This window comes from Ictalurus furcatus, chromosome 10, assembly GCF_023375685.1.
Source record: "Ictalurus furcatus strain D&B chromosome 10, Billie_1.0, whole genome shotgun sequence".
NCBI classification, from domain to species: Eukaryota; Metazoa; Chordata; class Actinopteri; order Siluriformes; family Ictaluridae; genus Ictalurus; species Ictalurus furcatus.
In genome coordinates this window covers 6,702,447-6,717,392 of record NC_071264.1, presented here as the reverse complement: position 1 = coordinate 6,717,392, position 14,946 = coordinate 6,702,447, and the positions used below count along the sequence as shown (strand labels likewise).

The 14,946-nt window shown below is 42.3% G+C and overlaps 2 protein-coding genes across 3 annotated transcripts; one reads left to right on the top strand and one right to left on the bottom strand.

Moving 5' to 3' along the window:
- The first annotated feature begins 84 nt into the window (after positions 1-84).
- On the top strand, positions 85-7,380 carry hyls1 (HYLS1 centriolar and ciliogenesis associated). Of its 2 annotated transcripts, none has more exons than XM_053634696.1 (12): positions 85-296; positions 1,038-1,140; positions 1,635-1,751; positions 1,851-1,924; positions 2,658-2,827; positions 3,650-3,705; positions 5,826-5,992; positions 6,168-6,213; positions 6,555-6,618; positions 6,735-6,816; positions 6,973-6,999; positions 7,083-7,380. In XM_053634696.1, exons 2-12 carry the CDS (start codon positions 1,041-1,043, stop codon positions 7,212-7,214), a joined length of 1,035 nt encoding a protein of 344 aa, XP_053490671.1. In that variant the 5' UTR covers positions 85-296; positions 1,038-1,040; the 3' UTR covers positions 7,215-7,380. The 2 variants fall into 2 exon arrangements, with proteins under 2 accessions (XP_053490671.1, XP_053490670.1); XM_053634695.1 differs by having other exon boundaries at positions 87-296; positions 2,610-2,827.
- Positions 7,359-13,050, bottom strand: mrpl4 (mitochondrial ribosomal protein L4). Its single transcript, XM_053634697.1, has 9 exons — positions 12,720-13,050; positions 12,405-12,486; positions 10,778-10,946; positions 10,597-10,648; positions 10,257-10,374; positions 10,046-10,152; positions 7,833-7,942; positions 7,643-7,716; positions 7,359-7,533 (listed from the first exon to the last, which is right to left on the bottom strand). Exons 1-9 carry the CDS (start codon positions 12,765-12,767, stop codon positions 7,388-7,390), a joined length of 906 nt encoding a protein of 301 aa, XP_053490672.1. The 5' UTR covers positions 12,768-13,050; the 3' UTR covers positions 7,359-7,387.
- Between the last annotated feature and the right edge of the window lie 1,896 nt (positions 13,051-14,946).

Here is a 14,946-nt window from a genome sequence, read left to right as displayed (position 1 = left end):
TGTGTATATTAAATAAAAAACATAAATGTGCTCTAGTGTTTTGTGCGATTTTAATTTGGATATATATATATATAAATATATATATTACAGGAATAAACGTTGTGTTTGTTGTGCAGTATTTAGACGCGGTGATGCGCGGTGCGTCTCCAGGCCTGTAGACGGCGCTGTTTCCCGGGACACGCCTCAGGACCTTCTTGGCTGTGGTTAGAAGGAAGGGCGTCATTTTCAAAGCTTTTTCTAACTAACCGCTTTCTGTTGTCTTGACGCTGGGGGAAAACAGTTTACTGGACGAGAAGGTAATAATATCGGCTTGGTTTCTTTTGTGTGGGTTTAAATATATAACGGCAGATAGTTCAATGATTTGTTTTCACTCTCGCCAGCTCTAAAATAAGGTTAAATCTAGCTAGCTGAGTCAGCTAGGTCGGTGTGAGGTTCTGAAGATTTCTGGTTTGTTTTTGTTTTTTTTTTAAGCAAGGGACCTTTAATTATTTAAAAACCCTACGAACCTTTTCACTTAAAAAAAATAAATAAGTAAAATAAAGTGCGTCCTTTTATTTATTTCATGAACAGTCCAAATATTGCAGATATTTCATCTCATTATTCAAACATGCAAAATAATATTTGAGCTATTCTTTTGAGTCAGACAGCTTTCGATTCCTTGGCACTACATTCTTTAGGTTTGGATTAAACCTGTTCAATTGAAGGGAAGAACTCCAGAATGAATATAAAACGTTATTGATATTGAGTGTTTGTGATTTCCATAATAATAATAAAAATAATAATAATAATAATAATAAACAACCCTGGGTTCCCCCAAATCCCACTTTAAGAACCATGGGTCTAGATTGAGGAAGTTGCTTCGATTGCTATGGCGTATTTGACTTGTTTAACCTATTTTTTATTCCAACATAAAGATATATATATTTATATAATCTAACTATCTATCTACAACACTGTATTGTTCTAATATTATGACCAAGCTGCATGTAACAGGAGAACGAATCGTTTCTTTGCGTTTGTTTTGTAATTCTTCGTAGGAAATGGAAAACCTCGACTTTTCAGAGGAAGAAATCCAAGAGCAGTTGGCTGTGCTGGGATACACCAACATAACCAAAGAAAGACTGCGTGAATTCAAACAAGGTGGGGGTTTTGGCTTGCGTGTTCATGTTAACTTTGCTTCTCCCTGAAAACATCACAACATGTGAATCTGTGTTAGTAAAAAAGTCGCCTTTCCTGACTGGCACGTGAGCTGCGACTCTCACGCGGATCTGTTTCCTGACAAAAGCAGAACGTTTGATGATCACTTTAAGGGATTGTATGGGATGTGCCATTAGAAGGGGAAAAAAACCCCTCTCTTCTTTTCTCTCTTATATCTGTTACTGTATATCTACCTGAAGAGACCGTGGAGGCAGATCGACATCTAGAGAGTTTGTGTATATTCAACAGGAAACGGACAGTTTATGTGATTGTGTGTTTAGGATGCATGCGCAATTCAGTGCACTAATAGTGATTGTATCTTTACGTGTGATAATGTTACTCTTATGGGCAAGATTTTGTGATGTGTGTGTGTGTGTGTGTGTGTGTACATATTAATAGGCATTATTTTTATATACCTCGAACCTACCTGTCTACAGATCTTGACTTGCTGATCCGGCATGAAAAGTCCAGGAGCAGCACTTCGACTGAGCGGAGCTCGCCAGAATCTCACCGCAGTTCGAGCAAGAGTCCACCAGCCTTTACTAAAGAGAAAGGTTGGTGGTGGTCGCGTCGCTAAATCGACTTGGAGTGAATTAGACGCCTCTCATCTAGCTGCAAAAGCACAGATATGATTGGAACTTTTTTTTTTTTAGTCCAGGTACCTGGTGCTGGTTCCAAGTACAGCTACATTTACTCCAGTAACAGGGCAGCAGATCAGCACAGACAGGTATGCGCTTACTAAAGCTCTGTTTACAAGGATTTATTCTTTTCTTTTTTACAAATATCCATCAAAACACCGTTGCCCTGAAATAGAACTTTTGCAAAAATCTTCATCTCTCCAGTAAAACAGGAGATCTGCTAATCGACATGAATCTGGAGCACTTTGTGCGGGTATATTTGACCGCTCGATATTACCTTACACTGCCTGGAAGCCCCGCCCCCTTCCCGTCATCACATGCCTTTGCTTTCTGTCAGGGTAAACGGAGAACGTGTTCATTCGTGAGAAAAAAATCTATATCTATAAATCTCTACAACTCCGTGGCAGAATCGGACTCCCCTTTGTGTGCTTTCGGCACGTGCCATACAATAGCCTGTAAAGTCTCACTTGAAGATATTATATATACCAGAGAATTCAACACTAAACTGAATAGCTATCGGGTTCCGGACGATTAAATTGTTGATTTAAAAAGTTAAAGGAGATGCTTAAATCTAGAACTAATCTATAAACGCAGCCAAAGGCACGTTACTTAACAGCATTTGTTCCCCCACTCATCACCACCACCTTACTTATACGTTTTCTGCCAGAACGTCTTCGTGAACACGTTGCAAGGCACAGTGCCGACAGTACATGCTCTTAGATGTGACTTTACATCAGAACTGACTAACTCTAACGCTGCATGTTTACGTTCAAGGTTCTGACGTCAATATTTGACGATGAAAACCGTGACTCTTACATAAAGCACTCAGTGGCTCCCAGATGCATCAGACCCTCTACAGCTCCCAACAGGCTTGAGGTCGAGGACGCGTCCTCCGACGTTTACCGTTCGGTCCTGGGTGCCGGTGAACCTGTGAGGCAACAGCGAGACCTTCACACTAATGCGAAACCAGCTCTCAAGAGAAAAGTGCTTAGGTAAGCTGAGCAAGAGAGCATACATCTAAATATAAAGTAAACCGCTTATAAGCATTATGATTTTGATGTCTGGGAGTGTTAGAAATCTTTGATGTACATACCAAACATTTCCCTCACATATCAGACTATCCACATGCAGTCAAGTGCAAAAGTTAGCATGGCTTTAGGATGTCATTAAAGTGCACCTGTTATGGTTTTTCAGATATTCCCTTTCGTGTAGTGTGTTATAGAGCTGTTTGTGAATGTAAAAAGTCTGCAAAGTTTCAAAAATCAAAGCGCACGACAAACGGAGTTACCGACTCCCAAAAGAAGGAATCGCTTCTGAACAGCTGAAACGAGTCGTCAGTGATTCCAGACTTTACTTCCTGTACTAACCTACGTAGGTTTGTAACACAAAGCCCCGCCTCTGGTCTTCATCGGCTGCTCGCTGACAGCGGTAGACCGATCACAACAGACTGGGACACATTTAGGAAATAATGCTAAATATTGATAATGACGATAAAACATTGTGTTAAACGCGTTTATTTATTTATTAAATATTGCGATCTCCTTCTGTGTTAAATAATTGTTATAGGTGGTTACTAAATGTATGATTAAGCTTTTCCGTTACAATGTGGCACTACTGTTCTGCTGTCTCTCCTTTAACAACACCACAGTCCGTTCATGCAGTGTAGAAAAGTCTTACATTATTGTAATCTGATGTTTGAGATATGCCATATCACCCACTTGTAGGAAAGAGAATATTAAAGTGTGTGTGTGTGTGTGTGACAGATTTAGGTCTAGAATTTGTCAGCTAAATAATTCTGATCTTTTTCCCTCCAGGAAGCACAGGGGACATTCTCAGGTGTGTGATGAGTCTACATACAGTGAAGACTCTGGTAAGTTTAGCAGCATTTACAACTACTGGTAGTGACCCGTGTGTGTGTGTTGGAGCACTCCGTGAAATGTCATGCAGTCTCAATATCACTACGCAGTGTTGTAGATCTAGGAGCTCTTGGGCATCAGTGCTAATCTTCTTACAGTCACTCCTCCTCCTCCTTGGCAGCCATCTGCCAAGCCTCGGTGAACAGACCGATATTTTCTTTGACGTCGGTAAGAAAGGAAGCCTCAGAATGTATAAAGCGTATTACAGCCACTTGGAAAACGCCTATGAAGAGGACAATGACTCTCTGTCGTCCTCTTTCTGGACTGACCAGGAAAGTGAAGACCAGGGAGAATATTATGTAAAGGATGACCAGATCGAGACAGAGCTTGGAATCTACAAGCAGGACATTAACAAAGCAGAGGAAGGGTACGTCAAAGGTGACGGAGTAAATGAGCAGGCTGGAGGAAAGCCGGAAGAGGGCGATGAGTGCCAAAACGAAGAAGAGAAGCGGTGTTATGTTAAGGAGCAAAGTAAGGATGAGGACTCGGGAGGACTAAGCGGTGAACAGGTGAGTCAGCGTGGTGCCAGCAGTGCGACAAACCCAGGAAAAGAAAACGATGAAGGCAAAGAGAAGAGTTGTAAATCAGGAGCTGAGGATGAAGAGAGCGAAGATAATGTCAAGGAAGGTTGTCCAGGAGAGGAAATGTCAGGCAGTGAATTTGGGGAGGCTGGAAATGAAGACAAAGGGGTGGAAGAAAACAACGAGGAAGAACAACGCGAGTGCTTTGTTGGGGACGAGAACGTGGACGGGAGTTTGGAGGAGTCGGAGTCTGAAAGCCATGATCTGGAGAGCGAAGAGGAAATAGAATATTTTGCCGGCGGGTTTAGCCAGGGTGACGACCCAGAAGGAGAAGAATTATGGAGAAATGAGGAACGGAAAACTTTTTTTGTGCACCAGGATAACATGAGTGAACTGGTGATGAATGATGACCAGACCTATAAGGAGGAGCAATACCCAGAAACGAGACCATCACACAATAAGAATGCCATATTGGTAAACGTAGACAACACTGATGAAGCAGAGTGGACTGACCAAATATATACCAAGCACAGAGAAAACAATGGCTCTGCTGAGCAAATTTGGAAATATAGTGCCGATCCACGTGAAAATGGAGTGTATGATGAGGATTACCACGGTAGCATAAGCAGCCTTACGGCAAGCGTTTTAACTTCCGGCTACGGAACGTACAAACCAGACTCCCCTAAAGATGACCTGGATGTTCGAGATGACTGCAGTCTGTTTGAACTGGAGTTACACACTGAATACCCCAGAGCTCTTTATACTCAAGATGACCCCAATCTGTCCTGGTATCAAGATGGTCTTTCTTCAGAAGTGGCCGAGCAACAAATTCCTTCAGAGTCACGAAATGGAGCCGATTGGACCCTTTTCGAGTCATTTATCGATGGCGATAGCACCATGTACGATTACCCTACTAGCACTGTTCGAGGCACAAGTGATGAGAACAGACTGAGATCTGCTACTGTATGCCCTGAAGAGTCCCAGAGTGTTGATCTCCCAGCTAGTGAAGAGCGAGCCAGCGATAGCGTTCATCTCCAGGTAACAAGAACAAACACCCAAAGTGTGACATTTTGCAGTGAAGACGTTGAAACATTTCATATGCGCAACAATGACACGTTTAATAGAAGACGTAATGAATATATGACGGCAATAAAAGATCACCGGAGTGAAGATGGACATGCGGGGCAAAATTTCAGGAAGACAAAGCAAGGAACGTCCCGTCCTTTTAGACGTGGGTAACGTTTTTGAACTTCCCCTGTAAGGGTTTTTAAAAAAACTAATACTATTGGTTGAACTTGAGTTAATCAAGCTGTTCATAAGTGTAGTTAGGTTTCAGTCACCGACTAGTGACGCTCTATAAAGTATTGGCTTGTCCTAATTGAACCAGTTGATGTAGCTAAGCCTAGTTCTTCAACCTTCTGCTGAGAGATCCTTCAGTTATTGATAAACCTGTGGAAGCAAGAAAATGAAGGCAATCGAGCTTTAACGAATTAGGACTGGGTTGATGGCGTCCGCTGTAGATGAACATTGCTTTCCTGTTTTTTTATTTTTAGAGCCAGTAAGTGAGATGGAAGAGCGCTTGGACCACCTACGCGTGTCTGCTCCTCGCACGCGTCGTGACTCGTACTCCGAGAGCGAGGAGACGGGCAGCTACAGTGACCGACGCAGCTCCGCGACAGTGGAACTGCCCAGTGCTTTTCAGTTCTACATTAAAGGCATGGTCAGTACAGTCACGCACCATCAAAATATCCTGGAGCATCAGGGCTGATTGTGCTGAACACTGTTCTGTATTGATGATGCAGACATGCTACACTTTTATTTCTTTCTTTTGTGCAATTTCTGCCCGTTTTATTACGCCTTTTGGTAATAAAAAAATGTTCCTATGTTTTTATCAGACAAGATCACACAGCGAGAATGACATCAGGCCTCGTCCCAAATCATGTAAGATTTTAATATACTCCGTGCTCTTAGTCTTGAATCCTCTCCAGTCGGTTCGAGTCCGTAATCAGTTCTCCGATTTAAATCGCCTCAATAGTAAAATCTGTCAATAAGTAAACAAAGTAACAGGAACCATGTGCAACAATACTTTCTGAATTCTTGTCATTTTTCCCCACGCACTACATAACTTGGACATGGGCTTGTAATATTGTCTTCTTTAGTCAAACTAAGACTACTCGATTTAATCGTACTAATAATATAGTTCTGTAGTGATTAGTTGTCTACCTGAAGCATAGACATTTTCCATTTGAGCTGTATTTAATCCATAACAATTGTTTCTTAAGTTATTCGTCCAGTTATGGATCATCCCCATACGAGAAACCTGAAAAAAAACGATCCTGTTGCAAAGTAAGTTTTTTTTTTTTTTTGGACAAACACCGTCAGTATGCTCATGTATGGAAGTGTTTTGACCATATATTGGTCATTATTTTTTAAACAGAAGAAATCCTTTTCCTCTCACTCAGGTATTTCCAGTACAAGCATGAGTGGGAGACGTTTAAGGCCGCTGGAGAGATCCGCCGCAAAGAGCTCCACTGGGCCATCAGGGTACCATTTGCTCTTTTGTTCTTGTTTCTTTTTAAATATATTCAGCACCACCGTCTTATATAAACACATGTTTACAGAGCTGTGTATTAGCAGTATGAATAAAATGTAGAATATCGTGTGACCAACACACTTGGTTTTTTTTTTTTCAATCTTCAGGATCAACTCGCATACCAGCCACCGCCTGTAAGTTACGTCCAGATGATTCGTGTTTGTATCAACTACATTTTTATCTCTCGCATTTTATAACACTGACTTATTATTTATAGCCAAAGCCTCAGCGAACATACATCCCCAACACGTATGTGGTGCCGACGGAAAAGAAGCGTTCTTCCTTGCGGTGGGAAATCCGCCACGATTTGGCGAACGGCGTAATTCCAGCAAGAGCAACCTACATGTAACGTGACATAAGGACTACATGACTTTAACGTCCAGGTCACATTCTTTTTTTTAAAGGTTTTTATTTATTTAATAATGAATTATTTTTTTTCCCCCTGTCCTGTGAGTTGTACGTTCGAAATGAATGGCATATTGAACAGCGTTTATGAAATAAATGTTTTTAATACATCGATGTTTACGGCACATCACTATACGGCAGCTTGAAAGGGTAGAGCGGCGTGAAGCGAGAGTCGTGCCACAGCAGCTTCTTTTCTAGAAACTTCACAGCCTCCAGCGTGAGCACCAGACTTTCGTGTTTCAGCATGCTGTGAACATTCAGGCCTGTGAGAGTGCAAAGGTGAGGGAAATGACTGTTAACGGTCCGACTCGGATGACATGAGGGACGCAACAGGAAGGATTATCACCTTGTAAGACTGTATACTGAACTTACCTATGGCTGGAATGATATTGACAGTCTTTAAGTTTGCCGTGGCCTGTAGAACGTTGGGAGAGAACTCCTCCCCTCTGGATAAGGTTCAAATAAAAGTTAAAGATTTGTCCATTTTGAAAGGGAACTGTCAGAGACGTTCAGGATGAAAAAGCTATAATGATGCATAAATAAATATATGGGAGATACTCACACATCCACAATCAGGACTGAATCCCCCCACTGCCTGTGTTGGAGCAGTTCCTCTAGATAGTGTGGGTCTGGAGTGGGAATCTCCAGCGTATCAATAACGTGAAGATAATCCTAGGAGAATAATAATAAACAACAGATTGATAGCACATTTATGTTGTATGTGATTACACTGAAAACTCTGGAGCGATTTTGAGACTAATTCGTCCCCACTTACACTCTCAGGAGGAATCTGGAACTAGTCTGGTCTGTGATTATAGTCCCAGATCATCTTGTGGTATCACAAGTGTAAAATCTAATCTAAACCCCTCAAACATTACATTCGTGGCGGTTATAAATGTAAATCGTAAATAATAAACCTTCTATATTATGCGTCCAATGTTTGTTGCTCGACAATTGTGTGTGTAAGAGAAACCCATCACCTAAAAGTGTGTGCTCTTTTTGTTATATAAAATAATTATAAAAATGAATGACTTTAGTTTTAGGCAGGAAAAAAAACAACCCCACATTGGCTCCATAACCTTTAATCCAAACAAGGAGTCATCTGAAAATTCAGTTCACCCTGTACTATATGGAAAACACATTATTAACACATTAGTTGATGTTGTTTAATTAATTTATTTTTGAAAATATACACTCATTTCAAATCTGATGACTGCAACACACTCCAAAAAAGCTGGGACTTTCGCCTGTGTACCATCACCTTTTCTTTAATAACACTTATTAAGCGTTTGGACGCTGAGTGAAGACACCAGTTGGTTAAGTTTAGCAAGCGGAATTTTTCCCCATTCATCCATTATGCATTTCTTCAGCTGTGCAAATGTACAGGACCTTCGTTGCCTTATTTTACGCTTCATAATGCGCCACACGTTCTCAATGGGAGACAGGTCAGGACTGCAGCAGGCCATGCTAGCACCCGCACTCTCTGCTTACACAACCATGCGCTTGTAATCCGGGCAGAATGTGGTTTGGCGTCGTCCTGCTCTGGATGGCAGCATATGTTGCTCCAAAATGTGTACATATCCTTCTGCATTAATCATGTCCTCACAGATGTCCAAGTTACCCATACCATGACAGACGCTGATAACAGCTTGGATGGTCCTTTTCCTCTTTGGCCTGGAGCTGTTTTGTCCACAAACACAATTCCACTGTGCATCTCAGATGAGACCGAGCCCAGAGAAGTGGGCGGAGCTTCTGGACAGTGTTTATGTATGGCTTCTGCTTTGCACAGTAAAGCCTTAACTTGTATCTGTGGCTGCAGCGGCGAATGGTGTTGACTAACAAAGCTTTACCAAAGTATTCCCGAGCCCATGTCAGGATATCCATTACAGATTCATGACGTCTGAGGGATCGGAGATCACGCACATTCAGAAGTGGTTTTCGGCCTCGCCCTTTACGCACCCAGATTTGACCGGATTCCTTGAATCTTTTAATTATATTGTACACTGTAGAAGGTGAAATGACTAAAATCCTACCGATTTATCTTTGGGGAATGTCGTTCTCAAAGTGTTGGATTATTCCCTGATGCATCTGTTGGCAGATTGGCGAGTCTCGACCCATCCTCACTCTTGAAGGACTAGGCCTTTTTTGGAGGCTCCTCATATACTATGATTAGACGATCACCTTCTTATTTCAACTCGTCACATCGCTATTGGTCCTAAATTGCCCCGTCCCAACTTTTTTGGAACGTGTTTGCATGCATCAATTTCAAAATACTATACAGTTGATTAAATAAAACCTCAAATACATTTACAAATCACTCCTCTTAATTTTTATTAGCATTTTCCATACTGTGCCAACTTTTTCAGAATTGAAATTCTGGAGAAAAATGGTCGTGACCAGAAATCAGTCCGTACAGGATTTCCCAGAATTTTTTGTGATTGTTGCGGCCAACAATGCTTGATTTTGCGGTGGTTTATTGCGGAAAACTACTTAAATATGTTGCTCGGTCTTCCGCACTGACGCTTGTTAGTAAACGAGACCGTTTGTCTGTACTCGTGTTGGACGCACGTGAATTGAAGAGGGCTTTGTCTGAACGTGGTTTGTGAGGACGTCACATGATGCGTCTCGGCGCAAATCTGCGGCCATTTTGAAAACTTGCTGGCTCCTGTGAAATATTCCGAGGTTTGCTTGATTTTTGCGATCGCAAAATCCTGGAGGGACTGAGCAAATTTAATACGTGCTGTTTAACGTAATCGTCGGACTGTTGTCACGTACCTGTGCGAGTTTAGCGGTCAATGCGATTTTCAGTCCTTGTACACGCACCTTCATAGGCAACATGTAATAATAACTGGTTGGTCCTCTCGGACCGTGAGCAACGCCACCTAAAACGAAACACAGGGACTATTATATATGCAACACGATACTGAGCTACTGGAACATATTGCTTCTGTGAAGCCATATTTGTTCCAGGTTGCTCGTACAGTACCTCCTCTCCATATCGGGGAGCGAATGCTTCCGTGGCGAGCGCGTCCACTTCCCTTCTGCTTCCAGGGCTTTCTGCCTCCTCCTCTGACCTCCGCCCTGCTCTTCACCTTAGCATTGCTCTATAGTTTAAAAAAAACAACTAATTATAATCATCAATTTCACTGCATATATTCGCAGCATGATGAACAAACAATACGCCTTCTGTCCAAAGCAGGACCATCAACCTTTATAAAGCTGGTTATGTTTGTGAATGATCACGTCTGATGTCCTGAGCAGGAAATTCATTTTTAGACATCATCACACTGGAGAGATTAAAACTTGAGTGGTTTATGGTTACTCACAATTCTTTTGAAATTCCTCTGCCAGACCTCTACAGCATGGAGTATATCGAGCCTGGGAACACACACACAAAGCTTACTCTCCGTGAAAGACGTCCTCGGTGTTGTTCTGTCTATTGTATATTCTCCATGTGTCTCTGATGCCTGATTTTTATACAGCAGTGGAATCAATACGTTGGTCTACCTGACTGGTACGGAAAACACATCAGGGTGAAGATCGACGACCCCCAACGGCTCGCTCTCGTAACTCCCTAAGGAGTGCAGCCATGTCTGAACAGGTGCGAGGTGAGCTGGAACATCAGCGTCACATCTGCGCAGGACCGGAAGCTCGGACCCGGTGGGGACGGCCGCCTCTAAAATAAAACGTGTACACACGTTACAGCATACATGGACAACGTTCAACTGTCATCCATAAGACAGGTTTCATTTTTTTTCCCCATTCTCACATCCACTCATTCTAACAAATGATTCAGCATTTATTCAAATTGTATGTACATGTTTTGTGTAAGCCAAACTGAACGATTAAACAGTGCGTACAGGATTTCATGCTCGATTCTGTTGCCCCCCTCGCAGAAAACTACTCGAACTGGCGAAATCGCGGTCGCACTAAATTGTCTTGCACGCCCTTTCGCAGCGCTGTCTGTCGGTAAACGAGACCTTTTAGCTGCACTCGTGTCCATCGCACGTGCATCGAAGATGGCTTTGAAAACCTGCAAGCTCCTCTGAATATCGCAGCGTTTGCTTGATTTTGCGTCGATCACTAAAATCTAAAAAAATCCAACAGATTTACAAACGTCTCCGAAATGCCGTTTTCTGATTTTCTTCGTACTTGGTGTGCACGTGTCGATGACGGTGCCAGTCACGGGAAAATGAAGTTCATTCCACCACTGAGGGACAGTTAGTGTGACGGTTCTGGAAAGGGACCTCATGCCTCACTGAGTAGCTCTACTAAGCGCCGGTCGTTAACCGATCGCAGATTGCGTGAGGGAACGTAAACCTTCAGGAGAGTGTTGAGGTAGGGGAACGCTGTTCCAGACAAGGTTTTGAATTTGTTGCAGGCGGTTACAGGAAGCCAGTGGAGGGAGATGAAGAGGGGTGTGACATGGGTTCTTTTGGGCTGGTTGAAGATGAGGTGTGCTGCTGCATTCTGAATCATCTGAAGGGGTTTGATGGAGCGGGCTGGGAGACCCGAGAGTAGTGCGTTGCAGTAGTCCAGTTTTGAGATAACAAGAGCCTGGACTAGTATCCAGCAAACAGGGGACATCCCCCGGACGTTACGAACGTCCACTTAGGTCCGCGTCCGGTCCGGTTTATAATGTTCGCTGGCTGACATTCCGAGGAGAGCAAGTCATAACACTACTGAAAGTGTTCATTTCAGCGAAAGTCCCCTAAGCATCCCAGATGGCCGCTGGACGTCCCCTTAAACATCCATAGGATGTCAAGCGGACCCTACACATGGACGTTCGGGGGATGTTCGTAGAGGCCATTTAGGGGACGTCCTGGGGATGTTTTTTTGTCAGCTGGGTAGCCGTGCAGCCTGTTCAGTGAGATAGCGTCTGATTTTCTTGATATATTATATATAAACACACTTATGTGCAAAGAGACTTTTGTACAAATACTTAATTATAAAAATTTTCCCTTTAATTCTCAGAAATGAGTTGTGTGAGGGTTTTTTTTAATGGAAATAAAACTTTAAACTTAAAAAAGGAATACCGTGATAACCGTAAACATTTACAGACAACCGTGAGAATCAAACCGTACCACCGGTAGTTTCACCTGGACTGGATGGGTGTAATGTCTGAGCAGCTTACTTTGTCTCGGAGCCCCGATTAGATTTGCTGGAAGACGTAAATTTGACGGAAGAGCGCTTTCTCCAGAGAGAGAAGAGATCAGCTGGTGAAAATAAATAAATAAATAAAAAGAGTTAGACAAACCACTTGTGAAAACTCGGTCAGCTGTAAAGCCGGTAGAGTGTTTCTGAAACTAATCCTAGCACAGATTACTGAAGAGAGCTCTGTACTGCACAGTTCAGTCAGCTGCAGTAGCTAACGTTAGCGCTACGATTAGCAGAGTGCTACAAGGCGCGACGTTATAACGTGTTCATGAACACATTTCTGATTACTCACCCGTGTAGAGATGCCCCTTGTACATACTGTGAAAGTAGCACGAAACATGATTCCGACCAAATAAAACACGAGCACTAATCATCAACACATTGCGCTGTCAAACCTGCTGCTAGAAGGTCGTGCTGCGGCGGTGCCGTCGCAGGCTTGTGACGTAATAGCGCGGTTTGGGCCGCTTGAATTATACGTATCTCCAATAGGTAGGGCTTCTTAAACTTTTTAAAAACAATGTTAACAAAAGGTCTTGAGTACATTGTGAATTTATTTATACTAATTGCAAAAATTTGATATACATAAACAAAAGTATGTTAATTCATCTCCAATATTTAGGGTGTTATTAGGGTGGAATTTGATTGTTTTATATCTTGTTAATTAAAATATGTTGTATTATAAATAAATATATGTTACATTGTTAATCGTCATTAACGTCTAAAATATTATATCATTTTCAGATCCTCTGTTACCAGTTAATGCAACACTTTGTTTTGTACTATTGTAGGCTATGCCAGTGGTTTTCAAAGTGGGGGCCGCCAGGGGGCGCCTCAACAATTTGATCGGAGCCACCTAGCCCATCCCTCCCACTAGTGTGTTTTCTTTTTCTCACTTTCAGACAACCACACACACACAATCAATTCCTAATGTAATGTAAAGATGTAATTATTAATAAAAAAGGAGGATATTTTCAGAAGTCTGTATTTTTAATGTGTTTTAAAGACATCTTTCAAAAGGGGAGCCTCGGTCAAATGTTAATGCCATTTGGGGGACCTTGCCCTGGAAACCCCTGGGCTCTGCTATGTTTGTTACTTACTCTGGTTTCAATACATAAATAAATAAATAAAACATTTTTGCAGCCAGAGAGCCCTGCTAGATTAAATTAATTTCCAATGACCCCTTATGACTACAACACGGATAAAAACAAATTGGGCTGTATATTCCCTAAATCTTATTACATTTATAAAAAATAAAAAAGGTGAAAATATATATTATATATATTATACAGCCAAATGTTTGTGGACACCTGGCCATCTCACCCATATGTAGGCATTCTCTAAAGTATTGCCACAATAGTTGAAAGCACACAATTGTGTAGAATGTCTTTTTTATGCCGTAGCTTTATGTTTTCTCTTCTCTGGAACTAAGAGGCACAAACATGTTCCAGCATGACAATGCCCCTGTGCACAAAAGCACACATCCCACCTCGCCGTGAAGCTCCAGGAGGCTCCCGCATACCGGCTCTCTGACCTGATGCCTGCAAATTATATACGGTTTTTTGAGAGTGAGTGAGAGACCAGAGGATTTGTAATAGGTGGCAGGCTCTGGAGAAACACAGTGAGCGAGTGACGAGACGTAGTGAGAGGGTGACAGAGAGTATCAATTCAACACATTTTTAACCTGTTTATGTGGAGGGTTCGCTGTACGAGTCCCTGTGTGTGTAAATAGTCAAAGTTTAAATTTACACTTATCAGCCATAACATTAAAACCACCGACAGGTTACGTGAATAACCCTGATTATCTTGTTACAATGGGTGTGTGTGTGTCGCTTACCTGGGGAAGAGATAGCATCAGGATGCACTATGGGAAGAAGGCAAGACGGCAGAGGCAGTGTGATGTTCTGGGCAGTGTTCTGCTGGGAAGCCCTTGGGTCCTGACATTCATGTGGATGTTACTTTAACACGCACCACATTGTTACAGACCAAGTACACCCCTTCATGTCAACGATATTCCCTAAAGGCAGTGACCTCTTTCAGCAGGATAATGCGCCATGCCACACTGCAAAAAATGATCAGGAACGGTTTGAGGAACATGACAAAGAGTTCAAAGTGTTGACTCGGCCTCCAAATTCCCCAGATCTCAATCTGATCGAGCGTCTGTAGGATGTTCTGAACAAACAAGTCTGATCCATGGAGGCCCGACCTCACAGCTTACAGGACTTAAAGGATCTGCTGCTAACGTCTTGGAGCCAGATACCACAGCACACCTTCAGAGGTCTCGTGGAGTCCATGCCTCAATGGGTCAGAGCTGTTTGGGTGGTACAAGGACAACATTAGGCAGCTGGTTTAAATGTTATGGCTGATCGGTGTATCTTCACTTAGTGAACATTTGTGAGACATTTGAATGGGATTAGCATATTCAAGATGTTCTAACAAAGAAAGGAAGAAAACATAATTGAATACCTTCTCCACTAAATTTATCTATGGTAAACCAAAGGCATCTATCGCTGGCGCTAAAT